The 15,447-nt window shown below is 33.8% G+C and overlaps 1 protein-coding gene across 1 annotated transcript in view; it reads left to right on the top strand.

Annotated features, from left to right (window-relative positions):
* Positions 1-15,394, top strand: part of CHMP2B (charged multivesicular body protein 2B) — a 28,846-nt gene extending 13,452 nt beyond the window's left edge. The window contains exons 2-6 of the mRNA XM_032150394.2: positions 335-426; positions 5,291-5,485; positions 9,788-9,890; positions 13,302-13,408; positions 13,606-15,394. Coding sequence (XP_032006285.1) covers positions 335-426; positions 5,291-5,485; positions 9,788-9,890; positions 13,302-13,408; positions 13,606-13,716 — 608 coding nt within the window. The 3' untranslated portion in view covers positions 13,717-15,394. The remainder of the gene's footprint in view (positions 1-334; positions 427-5,290; positions 5,486-9,787; positions 9,891-13,301; positions 13,409-13,605) is intronic.
* Positions 15,395-15,447: the final 53 nt, after the last annotated feature.

Here is a 15,447-nt window from a genome sequence, read left to right as displayed (position 1 = left end):
AATGGCGTTGGTCTCAGCTCAACACAACCACCACCTCCCAGGTTCAAGCGATTCTTCTACCTCAGCCTCCCGAATAGCTGGGATTACAGGCATCCGCCACCACACCCGGCTAATTTTGTATTTTTAGTAGAGACAGGGTTTCTCCATGTTGGTCAGGCTGGTTTCGAACTCCTGACGTCAGGTGATCCACCGAAAGTGCTGGGATTACAGGCGTGAGCCACCGCGCCCAGCCAATATGAGATTTTTTTAAATCATGATCTGTGAATCCAATATTTTAAATGGTATTGAAAATTTTACAACCTATAAATTTAGGTTTCTTTTGTGATTCCCCTAGATGTAATAAAGGAACAGAACCGAGAGTTACGAGGTACACAGAGGGCTATAATCAGAGATCGAGCAGCTTTAGAGAAACAAGAAAAACAGCTGGTAAGTAGAACATTAAATTTCAGTTTAACTTTTCAAACAAATTTGGAAATTACTGTAGGAATAATTAGCTAACTAAGAAGAAGGCACATGGCGGGTGGTAAGTGATTTACTTAACTAAGAAATGACAGTTAATGATTTTTGTATCTTCTGCTTACCTTTGTTTATTGTGTCATTCTGCTGACTTTTATTGGGATTCTGTGTATTCTGTTGATTATAGAATCCAAATTATTCTTCAGTTTGTGAGAGTCATGAGTATCTAGGAAGAAAGATTGCTCAAGACAGAACCACCTTCTTAGTTAACAGCGAAGATGAAATAGTCATGGAAAACAAAGGAAGGTTATTTTAAAAATTACATTAACTGATGGGAGTCTTGCTTGATATTTTAAAGATCGTTGTGTCTTTGACAATGAATGTACTTTTATAATACACTGGTCTGGTTCATTTTTAAATATTCTTTATGCTATGTTTTTATGTGTATGTTGCCTCAAATCTTTAAAAAATAGCTTTATTGAGGGATAATTGACATGCAATAAACTGTACATATTTCAGGTGTACAATTTGATAGGTTTTGACATATGTATAAACTCATGAAACCATTAGTACAGTCGAGGTAATGAACATACGTCTTCCCTAAAAGTTTCCTTATGCCCCTGGAAATCCCTCCTACCCATCCCTGCCTGTCTCCCTTTTTCCTGGTGAAGCAAATACTGATTTGTCAGTGTAGATTAGTTTTCATTTCTAGAATTTTATATAAATGGAATCATATAATATCAACTCCTTTTTTATGGCATCTTTCACTCAGCATAATTATTTTGAGGTTAATTAGTGCTGTTTCATGCATTAGTGTTAATTACTTTTTATTGATGAGTATTATTCAATTGTTTGAATATTTCACAATTTGTTTATCTGTTTACCAGCCAGTGGACGTTTGAGTTGTTTCCAGGTATTGGTTATTTGAATAAAGTTGCTTTAAACATTCAATCAAAGTTTTTGTGAACATGGTTTTCATTTTTCTTGGGTATATTCCTGAGAGTGAGATTGCTGGGTCATAGGGTAAATGTATGTTTAACTGCTAAAAAATTAAAATTAAAGTGCTGAAAAATTTGCAGAGTGCCTGTGATGTTTTTCTCTTCCCATTAGCAATGTATGAAAGTTACAGTTGTTTCACATACTTGGAGTTGACAGTCTTTAATTTTAGCCATTTTAGTGGGTGTATAGTACGTTGTCATTTTAAATTTCGTTTTCTTAATCACTAATGATGTTGAGCATCTTTTTATATACCTGTTTACCATTTAGTTATCTTTTTTTTGCCAGAGTGTCTATTCAAATATTTTACCCATTTTTTCATCAAATTGTTTTCTTAGTTACAATAGGTTTTTATATATTGTGGAAACAAATGCTTTATTAAGTATATGTTGTACAAATATTATTTCTAAGTTCTTAACCTTGTCCTTCATTTTCCTAAGTGTCTTTTGAGGAATGAAAGGGTTTTTTGGGTTATTTTGATCACGTACAATTTTTTATTCTTTTATTCTTTTTTTCAATGTTGGAGTTTCTTACAAATGTCAATTAGGTCAAATTGGTGATAGTGTTTTCTAAGTCTTCTGTATCATTGCAGATCTTCTGTCTACTTGTCACAATTAGCGTGTATACATAAGAGTGGAGTTGTTAATATTTCTTATCCTTTTTTCTGTGATTAGTACTTTTAGTGTACTACTTACTTTTAGTGTACTAGCCACGAGTGCCTAACCCAAAGTCAGTAATATTTTCCCCTATGTTTTCTTCTAGAAATATTACAGTTTTAGTTCTTACATTTAAAACTGTGAACCATATTGAATTAAGTTTCAGTATGGTGTCAGGTAAGGGTAGAGGTTCACTTTTTGCATATGGAAAGTCGGTTGTTTCAACATAATTATTGCTGACACTGTCCCTTGTCGTCTTTGTGGAAAATCAGTTGTCCAAACGTAGGCATCTTTCTGGGCTCTATTCCATTGATTTACACGACTGCTTTTAAGCTAATACCACATTATTTTTGTTAATAAAGGTTTAAAGTAAGTCTAAAAGTTAGACAGCGTTAATCCTTCCACTTTGTACTTCTTTTTTCATAATTGTTTTGGCTATTTTAGGTGCTTTGCATTTCTATAGGAACTTTAGAATACAAATCAGTTTCTACAAAAAAGATCAGATTTTGATTGGGATTACGTTGAATAGTTACATATTAACATTGTGTCATAAGACATATTAACATAATGTTAGTTAACATTAACAGAAGACATATTGACATAATGTCTTCTGACCTATGAAGGTATTATATCTCTCCATTATTTAGATCTCCATTTATTTAGATCTTCAATTTTCCTCAGCAGTGTTTTTTACTTGTTGAAATGGTTGTGTGGTTTTCTTTTTTAGTCTGTCAATACAGTGAATTACTTTGATTATCAAAAGTTGAATCAACCTTTTGTTCCAGGGACACATCCCACTTGGTAATGATGTTTTTTTTTAGTGTATTTTCAGTTTGCCGAAATTTTAAGAATATCTGCATCTGTGTTCATAAAATATACTGATTTGTAGTTTTCTTTTTGTGTAGTGGGGTTTTTTTGTTTGTTTGTTTGTTTTTGAGATGGAGTTTCACTTTTATTGCCCAGGCGGCAGTGCAGTGTTTTTATTTGATTTTGATATCGGGGTAATAACGCTGGCCTAGTAATACTGGCCCCATAGCATGAGTTGGCAAGGGTCCCATACTCTTTTCTTACTGGAAGGGTTTGTGTAGTTCTACCTTAAATGTCTGATAGTATTCATCAGTAAAGTCATCTGTGAGTGAAGATTTTCATTGTGGGTGGATTATTAAACTACAAATTTTTTTTAAATAGATATACAGTGGATTAGGTTATCTGTCTTATTGAATGAGCTTTGGTGGCTTTAGTCTGTCAAGTAACTTGTCCATTTCTACTAAATTTTAAATATACTGATACGTTGTTTATAATATTCCCTTACTATCCTTTAACATCTTTAGGATAGGAAGTGATGCCCTTCTTTGCATTCTCAGTATTTGTAACTGGGTTCTCTCTCTCTCTGTCTCTTTCTCAGTTGTTTTCATCATCAGCCTGGCTAGTGGTTTATCAATTTGATTGATCTCTTATTTAAAAAAAGAAAATAGCTTTTGATTTTTGGTTTCATTGATTTTCTGTATGGATTTTTCTTTGTGTTTTTTTGTTTGTTTGTTTGTTTTTGAGATGGAGTCTTGCTCTGTCACTAGGCTGGAGTGCAGTGGCGTGATCTCAGCTCACTGCAACCTCTGCCTCCCGGTTCAAGCAATTCTTCTGCCTCAGCCTCCCAAGTAGCTGGGACTACAGGTGTGTGCCACCACGCCCAGCTAATTTTTGTATTTTTAATAGAGATGGGGTTTCACCATGTTGGCCAGGATGGTCTCGATCTCTTGACCTCATTATCTGCCTGCCTCGGCCTCCCAAAGTGTTGGGATTACAGGCATGAGCCATAGATTTTTCTTTCCTAGTTTATATATTTATTTTTTTGTTTATCTTATTTCCTTTGTGTTTCATTTGTACTTCTTTTTTCTATGTTATGTTGAAGCGTATGAAGTATTCATTTTTTTTCAAATACAAACTTCAGTGCTATAAACTCTTCTAAGAGCAGTTTTAACTGCAACTCACAAATTTTTATGTTGCATTTTCACTTAAGTTCAAAATATTATTTTCTCTGTGCTTTTTTTCTTTAACCCATGACTTATTTAGAACTATTATTTTTAAACTTCTGCTTATTTCTGATTTTCTTTTCATATTTTTCTTACGAATTTTGAGTTTCATTGTAGTTAGCATACTTTGTGTGATTCCAGTCCTTTAAAATTTATTGAGCCCTGTTTTCTGTTGTCGAATATGGAATACTTTGGTGATTGTCTAGTGACACTTGTAAAGAATGTATATTCTGCTTTCAGTGTTGGAGTTTCCTACAAATGTCAGTTAGGTCAAATTGGTGATAGTGTTTTTTAAGCCTTCTGTATCACTGCAGATTTTCTGTCTACTTGTAACAATTAGACTTTATGCTTAAGAGTGGAGTTGTTGATATTTCTCATGCTAATTATGCATTTGTCTATTTCTCCTTTCAGTTCTGTCCATTGTGTTTTATATATTTTGAAGCACTTTTATTAGGTACATACACATTTAAGATTGTCCTGGTATCTTTATGTATTGATTCCCTTATATCATTATGAAATACCCCTTTTTATTTCTGGTAGTATTCCTTGTTCTAAGTTTATTTCATCTCTATTAATACAGCCACTCTAGATTGGCAGGTTTTGATAAGTACGTAGATAGCATATATTTTTCTGTCCTTTTACTTGACTTTGTTTTTGTATAAGTTGGTGTCTTGAGATAGCATATAGTTGGGTTTGCTTTCTTATCTAATCCAACAGTCTGTCTTACAACTGAGGTGTAAAATGGACTATTTTATTTAATGTAATTATCTATATTATTAGTTTTAGATCTATCACCTTGCCCTTTATTGCTCTGTCCCACCAACTCTTTGGTTGTATGTTTGTTCCTTTTCTCTTACCTTCTTTTGGATAGTCTTTTTTTTTTTTAATTTTCTTCTGGGCTCTACATGTGCACTGTTTTGTAGACTTGCTTTGTATTCATGGATGAAGATACTAGTTCTTTCCATGTAAACATGTAGACTAAATTGCCTTCTTAGATTACTCTTTTGCTCTATGACTTTATAATAGCTTCTTCCCCTCTTCATGATCGGGGATAAAGGGCCTGTTATGTGTGTTAGATCTGTTCTTCTGAAATAAATTATTGAGGACTACCCTTCAATGATTTTATTTTCTTTTGTTTGTTTCTTCTCTTAGGAGTTAGAAATTAAGAAAATGGCCAAGATTGGTAATAAGGAAGCTTGCAAAGTTTTAGCCAAACAACTTGTGCATCTACGGAAACAGAAGACGAGAACTTTTGCTGTAAGTTCAAAAGTTACTTCTATGTCTACACAAACAAAAGTGATGAATTCCCAAATGAAGATGGCTGGAGCAATGTCTACCACAGCAAAAGTAAGTAGGAGCTTCTATATTCATAGATTTATAATTTTATCAACGATATTTAAATATCAATATTGAAAGCAGATTTAAAAGCACCTCCTGGTGTATATGTGGTACAAAATGTGTGTAATTTTTAGTAGAATGAGTTATAATACTAGATAATCCAGGTAATTACTTCTAGATTCTTTATTGATATGTTTTAATCAAAATTTCTTGTTTGAGGACAAGCCGTTTTCTTTTTTCTTTTCTTTTCTTTTTTTTTTTTTTTGAGATGGGGTCTTGCTCTGTCACACAGGCTGGAGTGCAGTGGCAAGATTTCAGCTCACTGCAACCTCCGCCTCCTGGGTTCAGGTGACTCACTGCCTCAGCCTCCTGAGTAGTTGGGATTACAGGCATGCACCTCCACACCTGGCTAATTTTTATATTTTTAGTAGAGATGAGGTTTCACATGCTGGCCAGGCTGGTCTCGAACTCCTGACCTCAGATGATTCGCCTGCCTCAGCATCCCAAAGTGCTGGGGTTACAGACCTGAGCCACCACGCCCAGCCAACAATCCCATTTTCTAAAGATCACATGTAGCTTCTAATTTTATAAAATTGACTTTTAAAAGTATTTGCTTTCTTCCCCTCGAATTGTCAGAAGATTTTTGACCTTCTTATTTCATTATATGTTCTGACTACTTTTGAGTGATAATTTCCTCTTGATTCATTTTTATGAATGTGTGAGAAGGTCACATGAATAGTAAGAAAGATTTATCAGAATGTTTGTCTAGAACTTATGTTTAACTTACTGCATACACACACAAACACATTTTTCTATATCTGTAATCAGTGTTTTTACTGTAGAGTTTAAAGGACTCTTGAGTCTTTCGGTCATTTAATAAATAAAGTGCTCCTTGATACTGTTAGTCATCAAAAGAGGCTAAGACAGAAGCTCTGCTTTCACAAATTTTATAGTTCAATTGGGGGCTTAAGATACGTCTCTAGGAACCTACCCACTATATATCAGTCATGCTAAGCTTTATGAACTGCACAGACCTTTGAGTAGGGTGATCTAAAAGACATTGCATAAGACAAAGATTTTAAGAATATCATTAGATGTTAGATATACAGAAGAGGGATTATGAATATGAAGTGCAAAAGAAAAAAATAGCTTCAGAGGAAAAGCACAAGCTTTATGTTAGGGAAATGGTATACACAGGCAATTTATGTTATTCATAGTAGTTATGTCCCATGAAGTCGGGAACACTGAAATAGTGCATATTGAACCATTGCTCCCAGGGGAAATACTGAGTTATATTTCTGTGAGCCTTTGCCCACAACATTTTTTCATCACCTAATCTGTACCTAACTAACCTTGTGTTTCTGTTTAAAGACGCCGTCTTTAATATATAGTTGATTTGCTCATATTGAGCTCACGACTAATGGGACTATACCTCATTCCAGAACAAAGCTTACCTAACATATATTTTCTCCATAAAGCACATCATTTCCTTCTTTCACTTAGGAACACTGGGCAGCATGTTAATACAATGCTTAGGGATCATTTTTTATCAGTGAAATCACCAACAAAAAGCACAAAAGTGAGAAAAATGTGACACTAAATAAACTGTGGAAAGGACACTTAATTTGCAGTAAGAAGGCAGAACATCACCTTGTTTGACCTCAGCTGGAAATGTGCATGTTGGGTGACTCAGATGTTTTGCTGCTTTGTAAATGTCCACAGATGAGCATTAAAACACTGCAGGTATTCATTTGAGGTTACAAATAAATTTTAATGAGTAGGTAAATTCTCAAATATGGAATCCACAAATAAGGAGTATTAACTGTAATTGCATTTTAGACAGCAGAGCACATGAAAGTAGAATGCTGTGCAAACATACAGTTAGAAGGAATAAATTCAATCTTTGATAGCAGAGTAGGGTGATTATAGTTAACAAAAATATATTGTACTTGGGTGGTGGACACCCTAAACACTGTGACTTGATCACTGTGCATTATATGCATGTAAGAAAATTTTATATGTACCCAATACATTTGTGCAAATGAAGAGTAGAATGCATCCATTTTGTGAAGTACAAAAAGTACAGTGACACATTATAAACTTTTTATAAACTTTTTGAGAAAGTTTCAAGCCTCCAGCCGGGCATGGTGGCTCACGCCTGTAATCTCAGCACTTTGGGAGGTCAAGGCAGGCAGATCACTTGAGGCCAGGAGTTCAAGACCAGTCTGGCCAACATGGCAAAACACCACCTCTACTAAAAATATAAAAATTAGCTGGGCGTGGTGGTGGGCACCTGTAATCCCAGCTACTTGGGAGGCTGAGGCAGGAGAATTGCAGAAACCTGAGAGGCAGAGGTTGCAATAAGCCGAGATCACGCCGCTGCGCTCCAGCCTGGGTGACAGAGAGAGACTCTGTCTCAAAAAAAAAAAGAGAGAGAGAACGTTTCAGTATACATTTTGTTTCTCAGTTACCTTATTCTTTTTGATTGTCTGATTTTTGAGACAGTCTCGCTCTGTTGCCCAGGCTGGAGTGCAATGGCGTGATCTCGTCTCACTGCAACCCCTGCCTCCCAGGTTCAAGTGATTCTCCTGCCACAGCCTCCTGAGTAGCTGGTATTGCAGGCATGAGCTACCATGCCTTGCTAATTTTTGTGTATTTAGTAGAGATGGGTTTTCACCATGTTGGCTAGGCTAGTCTCAAACTCCTGGCCTCAAGTGGCAGGAGAAAACATAGCACATTTAAGGAATAAAAGATGTGTGTCTAGAGGGCAATAGTGCAAAGTTTAATCCATGTTAGTTCTCATAGGCAAATTATGGAATTTGGCTTTTAGCACTTAAGAGCACTGGAAAGCCACTAGAGAGTTAGGTGTATTGGAGGTGGGGAGGGATGGGGGAATGCAGTGTCATACTTGGAAAGAATACTTTGGCTACAGCATTGCATGCAGTTGAGAAAGGACTGTTTGGGCCGGGCGCGGTGGCTCACGCTTGTAATCCCAGCACTTTGGGAGGCCGAGGCGGGCGGATCACGAGGTCAGGAGATCGAGACTACGGTGAAACCCCGTCTCTACTAAAAATACAAAAAATTAGTCGGGCACGGTGGCGGGCGCCTGTAGTCCCAGCTACTCGGAGAGGCTGAGGCAAGAGAACGGCGTGAACCCAGGAGGCGGAGCTTGCAGTGAGCCGAGATTGCGCCACTGCACTCCAGCCTGGGCCACACAGCGACACTCCGTCTCAAAAAAAAAAAAAAAAGAAAGGACTGTTTGCTTCATATCTTTGAAATCAACGTGTTTTCTATTGTATGGTTTGAATCAACATGTTTTCTGTTGTATGGTTTCTTTTAATATACTGAATTAGCTATATAATGCATATGTATATGTTTATCATGTATATATTATGCATCATATATATAAAAATGCAGTCATGTCTGGCTTAACAATAGGGGTACATTCTGAAAAATTGATCTTAGGCAATTTTGTCATTGTGCAAACATTATGGAGTATACTTACATAAACCTAGGTGATACAGTCTACTACGCATCTAGGCTATATGGTATAGCCTGTTGGTCCTAGGCTACACTGTACTGAATTTTGTAGGCAGTTGTAATAATGGTTTAAGTATCTGTGTATCTAAATGTAGCTAAACATAAGAAAGGTATAGTAAAAATGCAGTATTATAATCTTATGGGGTCACTGTCGTATATGCTGTGGGTCATTAACCAAAATGTAAGCACATGCAACATGACTGTAAATAAATTTTGGTGGTACTAGAGAACATTAATCTCTTAATGAGTTGTGAATATATAATATAAGAGAATTGTTTTCGCATAGTTTTTCAAAATTCACATTTTTAGATTTTTTTAAACCATGGTTTTAAATGTGTTAATAGATTAATATATATGCTAGTATATCTTCTAATCTTAATTTAGACATGAAAAATTTTAATGAAAGTTTTTATAAAAATTAAATTTAAAAACTTATTGACATTACCTACTTGCCACATAAACAGGTAAATTTAATTTTCCTATTTGAATAGCAAAGGATTTTATGCTGATAATGTTTTTTATTACATAATTTCTTGCCTGCTGTTCAGATGAGGTTTTTCACACTGGTCTTTATTATATAGATGTTAAGCAGATGGTTTCCAAATGACTATTTCATTTTTTTCTAGAATATTTAACACTCTGTGTTTGATTACGGCAGGATGGCTATCTTTTTAAAGCCTATCTATATTTGATGTGTTCCCTTTTGACTTATTTCATAGTAAAATTTTCATAATTATGGAAGTAACATGAATCTTGTAAATACATTTAAAGACAATGCAGGCAGTTAACAAGAAGATGGATCCACAAAAGACATTACAAACAATGCAGAATTTCCAGAAGGAAAACATGAAAATGGAAATGACTGAAGAAATGAGTAAGTTTAATAAGTTATAAAGAAATTTATAGTTTTCTCATCTTTGAATTAGCCATTTATTTACTATAAGTCTCATATTTTCATTCACGAAGGCAGAAATGATGAAACCAAAAATGATAGGCTCAAAATTCTATTTGTATTTAACTGAGGGAAAGGTATAAAATATGTTATGCCACATCTCTATTACACATTGGCTTCAGCAGTTTTACTTTATTGATTAGTATACCAAAACCAACTTGTGAGGTACATAATTCTTCATGATGTAAGTCAAGCAGTTTCAGAGTTATGTCAGCTCTTTAATACTACAGAAGATTTGCCGGTATTAGAGGTAGAGGTAATGGAGCTCTATTTTTGTTTGTTTTTATTCTCATTTTTTTTCCCTCTCACAAGAGTCTTCTAATATTTAGTTTTTGTCTTTTTGAATATAAACTAATTGTATGTTATGGTGGAAATACAGAGAATACACAGACAGAGCATATAAAAATTATCACAGCACTCAGATGTAGTTACCATTAATGTTGTTCGTTTATTTTGTTTTTTCTCATAATCTTGATCTACAAAAGTGAGATCACCTTACATGTACAATTGTGAATATCTTGCTTTTTAAAAACATAATAGTATAACATAAGCATATACTCATGACCTTGACATTAAATCTTCTCTGAAGTCTTTTTAAAAAATAGCTTTAATATCATTTAACATCAGTATACCCTAGTTTATCAAACCATTCTTGTGTTGGTCAATAAGATTGTTGTAAAATTTTTAATGGGTTTGATAATCCTTTGAAAAATATGTTTAAATATTATCTTTGACTGAATTTCTTAAATCTCCTTAGAATATTAACTTTTATAAGGCTCTTGGTTTGTACTACCAATTCTTTCCAGAAAGACTACACCAATTTTTATTTCACCAATAATGAATGACTGACCCTTCATAGCACCCTGATCAACATTAGATTATTACTTATATTATGTCAGAAACCAGCATCATTGTTTTGAAAGTATGTTTTCTAAATGTTTTACAACTATAAAAAATGAAAAATAGAAAAATAAATGTTTTACAACTATGTATCCCTATATACCAGTTTAGCTTTGCTCATCTGCTGGTATTTTAGTTTAACAGCATTTAATAATATTTAGTGTATAAAATAGTATCTAATTAAGTTACCAGGGTTAATAAACTCATTATTGTTCTAGTATTTCAGTATACCTATTTTTATTCTCGGTTGTAATAATACTGCATGTTTATCTTTGGCAGCTCCAAAAGTTCTGTAGTTTTTACGTCAGGACTTTAGTTTGAAAACTATGAGTTGTTTCAGGTTGTTGAAACATCAATGATTTTTTAATGACTGAGAGAATTGTTATTTATACAATGATCATAGTATTTAACATATGGTTTCCAATGCCAGTGATGGCAGTTCTCACCAGAGAAATTAACTTTTCCATTAAGCTATAATGAAAAGAATCAATAACCCTTACTTAATCAGATATCTATAATACCTACTGCAGTTGTTCTCATTTGTATTTTAATACATTACAAGTTAGTCTGTAGTATATTTTAATATATAGCAAGTTAGTCTGTAGTATAATAGTAGTTATTGATGGTTACTCATTTCTTTAATAACCTAGTAAAATACACTAATAATATTTTCATCCAAAAATAAATTCAAGGTATAAATCAACATATCTTTTTCAAGTTGGGATTTATATTCTGCCATGTTGCTCCAAAGCTTCTTCACAGTTAAGACACAAGATCGTTGGGAAATCTTATACTATACCTCTGATGAGCATTATTACACTTTTTCTGAAAGCATTCTTCTTTGTTAGTCTGATTACACCTGTCTAATCTTTTTCTTCTATCTACTTCATTCATTTTTTTTTCTGCAACTACTACTTTACTTATAAACTCCTTATAAACTCCGCATGACCTGGACTTTGCATCTCCTGTATTACTTTACTAAGTTACATCTGAGTAACGTACTGCTAAATTATTTTTTTCCAGCGGCTTACCATTGAGCATATTGATTAAATTCCTTCAGGGGTTTTCTGCTTACTACAAAATAAAATCCCCAAATTTTAAGTAAAAAACAAGAAGGAAGTATTTAGGTTATGAAACATCTTCAGTTTATACCCTAGATGACTGCCTACCTTATGGCTCATAACCCATAGATTATAGGTTTGTTACTATAGCAGTCCTAAACCAGGACACCCTGGTAAGAGCTTTCCATAGACAAGGACTCTCTTGCTAGTAAATATTAAGCCTGTTTGCCAGGAGCCCCAGTTACCAACATGATTACAAAGAAATCAGACTAGGTTACCTGTCTTTCTTCTTCTGGGGACATTCCCCAGATACCAGGAGAGGAACAATTTTAGGCTAGCTGCTTTAATTTTTTTTTTCTCCCAGACATCTTCCATTTATGTACCTTAAATAACAACCAAACTGAAGAACTTATTCTTTCTTCCTTGTGTCCCTGTTGCCTCACAGTGACTTTGCCCAGGCCATTCCATTTATGTATCTCTGTGTGGTTAAACCCTATGTGTCCTTGCCGAATTACTTCACATGTTACTTCCTCCAAGTTGGATGTAATCTCCTTCTCTGAAACTTTATAATCATTTATCTTTTCTCTTACCACAATCTGTTTCTTAATTTTTTTCTTTTATACTCAAGTGTCAACTACCCGAGGTCTTTATTTTTCTCCGTCTGTACACCCATCGTGTTTATATTGCATTTCAGGCACTAGGTGCCCAGTTTCAAAGATAAAAAAGACAATCTCAATCCATCAAAAATTGCTTCCCCACAACTCAACATCATGCATTCTACACAGAATGCTTTCAGTAAATATTTTGGGGAGGGAAGAGAGGTAGAAAAGGTTGTAGCAGTAATAATCCTGTTAAATCGGACATCATTCTTTGGGCAAATTTAATAAAATATTGAACCTTAGATTTCTTTAGAATATTCTACCTATATCTTGAATGTAAATTTAAGAGGTATAAAAATACAATTATAGATATAAAAAGAGTAAATTGTTTTCCAGATATTAACAGGATATTTATTCTTGCATATTATTCCTCTACCAGTTTAATGGATACAATTTGTGAAATAATATTTAAAAATCTTAAACATGTAGCTGTGAATATCACGTGGTTTTTGTCTATTAGAATTAATTTTTAAAAAAACAGAGTAGACTTGTTTACTATGGGATAATTTGTGTTGAAATGAACATTATTCCAGATTTAATGGCTCAAATATGTATTTATCAGTGTACTTCACTGACATTTTGAAGGATTTTTTTAGTTCACTGAATTTGCCTTCTATGATATACAAAATAGTTGGGCTAGACTGTAAATACATAAGTCTAACCTGAAGTTTGTTTGAAAGTAACTGCTTTGCTCCTTCTCCCATATCCCCTAGTCAATGATACACTTGATGACATCTTTGACGGTTCTGATGATGAAGAAGAAAGCCAGGATATTGTGAATCAAGTTCTTGATGAAATTGGAATTGAAATTTCTGGAAAGGTATGAACATCATCTTTTCTTAGTTGGAAATAGTTTCTGCCTACCACCTTTGTCACTTGTTTTGTTTTTACTATGAGGTGCATGTTTTTTATTTCTGTTTCAAAAGTAAATTAAACAGACCTCTTTACAGCACATCCTGTATGTCCTAGTCCAAATGTTTGCTAATGCACGTTTGTCTTTTTCTTTGTTTAATATAGATGGCCAAAGCTCCATCAGCTGCTCGAGGCTTACCATCTGCCTCTACTTCAAAGGCTACAATCTCAGATGAAGAGATTGAACGGCAACTCAAGGCTTTAGGAGTAGATTAGTCAAAAAAAGTCATAATATTTTGCTTACTTATAATTATGTAGTATAAACCAAGCACAGTGCAGATTTCTTTTACAAAACACATGTATTTTGCAAAAAAAAAATGGAGACCATGAGTGAACAGTTGTTTCCTAACCCATGGCTATTTTGAATCTTTTGCCAAAGAATGACAATGATGCAAAAATGGGAACAGTTTGGATTTTAATTAGAACTATTTCGGAGTGATGACGTGTAAAAAGTTGACGTCTCTTTTGCATGGCACAGAGAAATTATATTCCTTACTTCATGTCAGTTTATGTTCTAAATCTTTTTCACTGAATATAAAAATCTTGTTAAATGCCATTAGGCACCAACTTAAAGAGGGTAGTAAAAATATTAAAAGTGTATCGTTAATTCTGTATCTGTTGTTTGTCTTTTGTAAGTAATTATGTGTTATGACCATAGGCAGTTACAGCTGCCAAATTATTTTTAAATGGTCAAAAAGAAGAGTGCTATTTAAACATCTGTCTTAAAAACTGTCAAAGCTTTTCTTTTTTCTTTTTCCATTAGGAGAACATTCTAGTTGGTAAGTTTATTACCTTTCAAAATGTGCTTGGCACCTGCCTTAAATAGCACAGACCTGTTGTGCACATCTTTAAATTATTTCAGCTGGCAGAAAAGAATTACATTTAAAACTGAAATCAAGGCCTCAATACAAAGATTATCCTGGCTCTTTTCTATCTCTGTGGGCCTAATTGAAATATGTACTCTTATTTTAGACACTCCTGTGTTATAACAGACCAGTTTTTCCTGGTCTCAAAAGAGACCTATTATGACTTGTCCCTTTGATGCCATTACTGTGAATTGAATATAATTAGTAAAAATAGACAATGAATAAATAACACTTTATATTAAGAAAACTATATTTTGGCCATCTAAAAATGAAGATTATAATTATATGAATTATAATTTAAGCCATTTAATTTTGTTTAATGTGTATACTGAATCTTCTAAATTGAAGCCTTATTCTCAATTAAGTACTACAACTATGACAATGCTTGACCTACATTTTTAAAATAAAAATTCACATTTTTTTGATAAATAAACTACAGTTTTACCAGAAATTACTGTCTAAACATGTATTAGCAGTATTTTTAAAGGTGAAATTGCCATGGTATCTAATGAATGTGTAGACAGAGAGAGAAAATGAAGGAGTGCCAGACTAGTTAGAATAGAATTTAGGATGAGGTTAGTTTTGAAAAATGTTGTTGTAATATATGAGTTCTAAGACATCCTACCATGAAAACTGGAGGAGATATGTGTAACCTGGTTAATTTGGGATGGTGGACATTTTGGGCTAATACTGACAAAATACATCTTAGGACTAGTATACATGTGACCACGGATTGCTAGGAGGAACGAAAAACTAAACTGTATAGTTTATATTCCGTAAACCATTTTATAACGTTCAAAGATTAGGTTTCGTTATTGATAGTATTAAATACACAGTTTCTCTTAACAGTGATGGGTCAAAACATTTTACTGGATTATGGAATGTTTACCAGAACATGTTTTGATTCTTGGATGTACATAATAATACCATCTAACTTATTTACGTTCTTGTTTACATGTGGGAGCTTTTGTTTTTAAAAATTATTTTGTTAAAAAATCTCAATAAAGATTTATTATTGTTGTCCTTTTCTTACCTCTTTTGCTCTTTTTGGTTCCTGCTAAAATTAAAAATTTTATGCATA

This window comes from Hylobates moloch, unplaced genomic scaffold (genome assembly GCF_009828535.3).
Source record: "Hylobates moloch isolate HMO894 unplaced genomic scaffold, HMol_V3 SCAFFOLD_4, whole genome shotgun sequence".
NCBI classification, from domain to species: domain Eukaryota; kingdom Metazoa; phylum Chordata; class Mammalia; order Primates; family Hylobatidae; genus Hylobates; species Hylobates moloch.
Note: the sequence above shows the minus strand (reverse complement) of the source record. Positions and strands in the feature narration are given on the sequence as shown.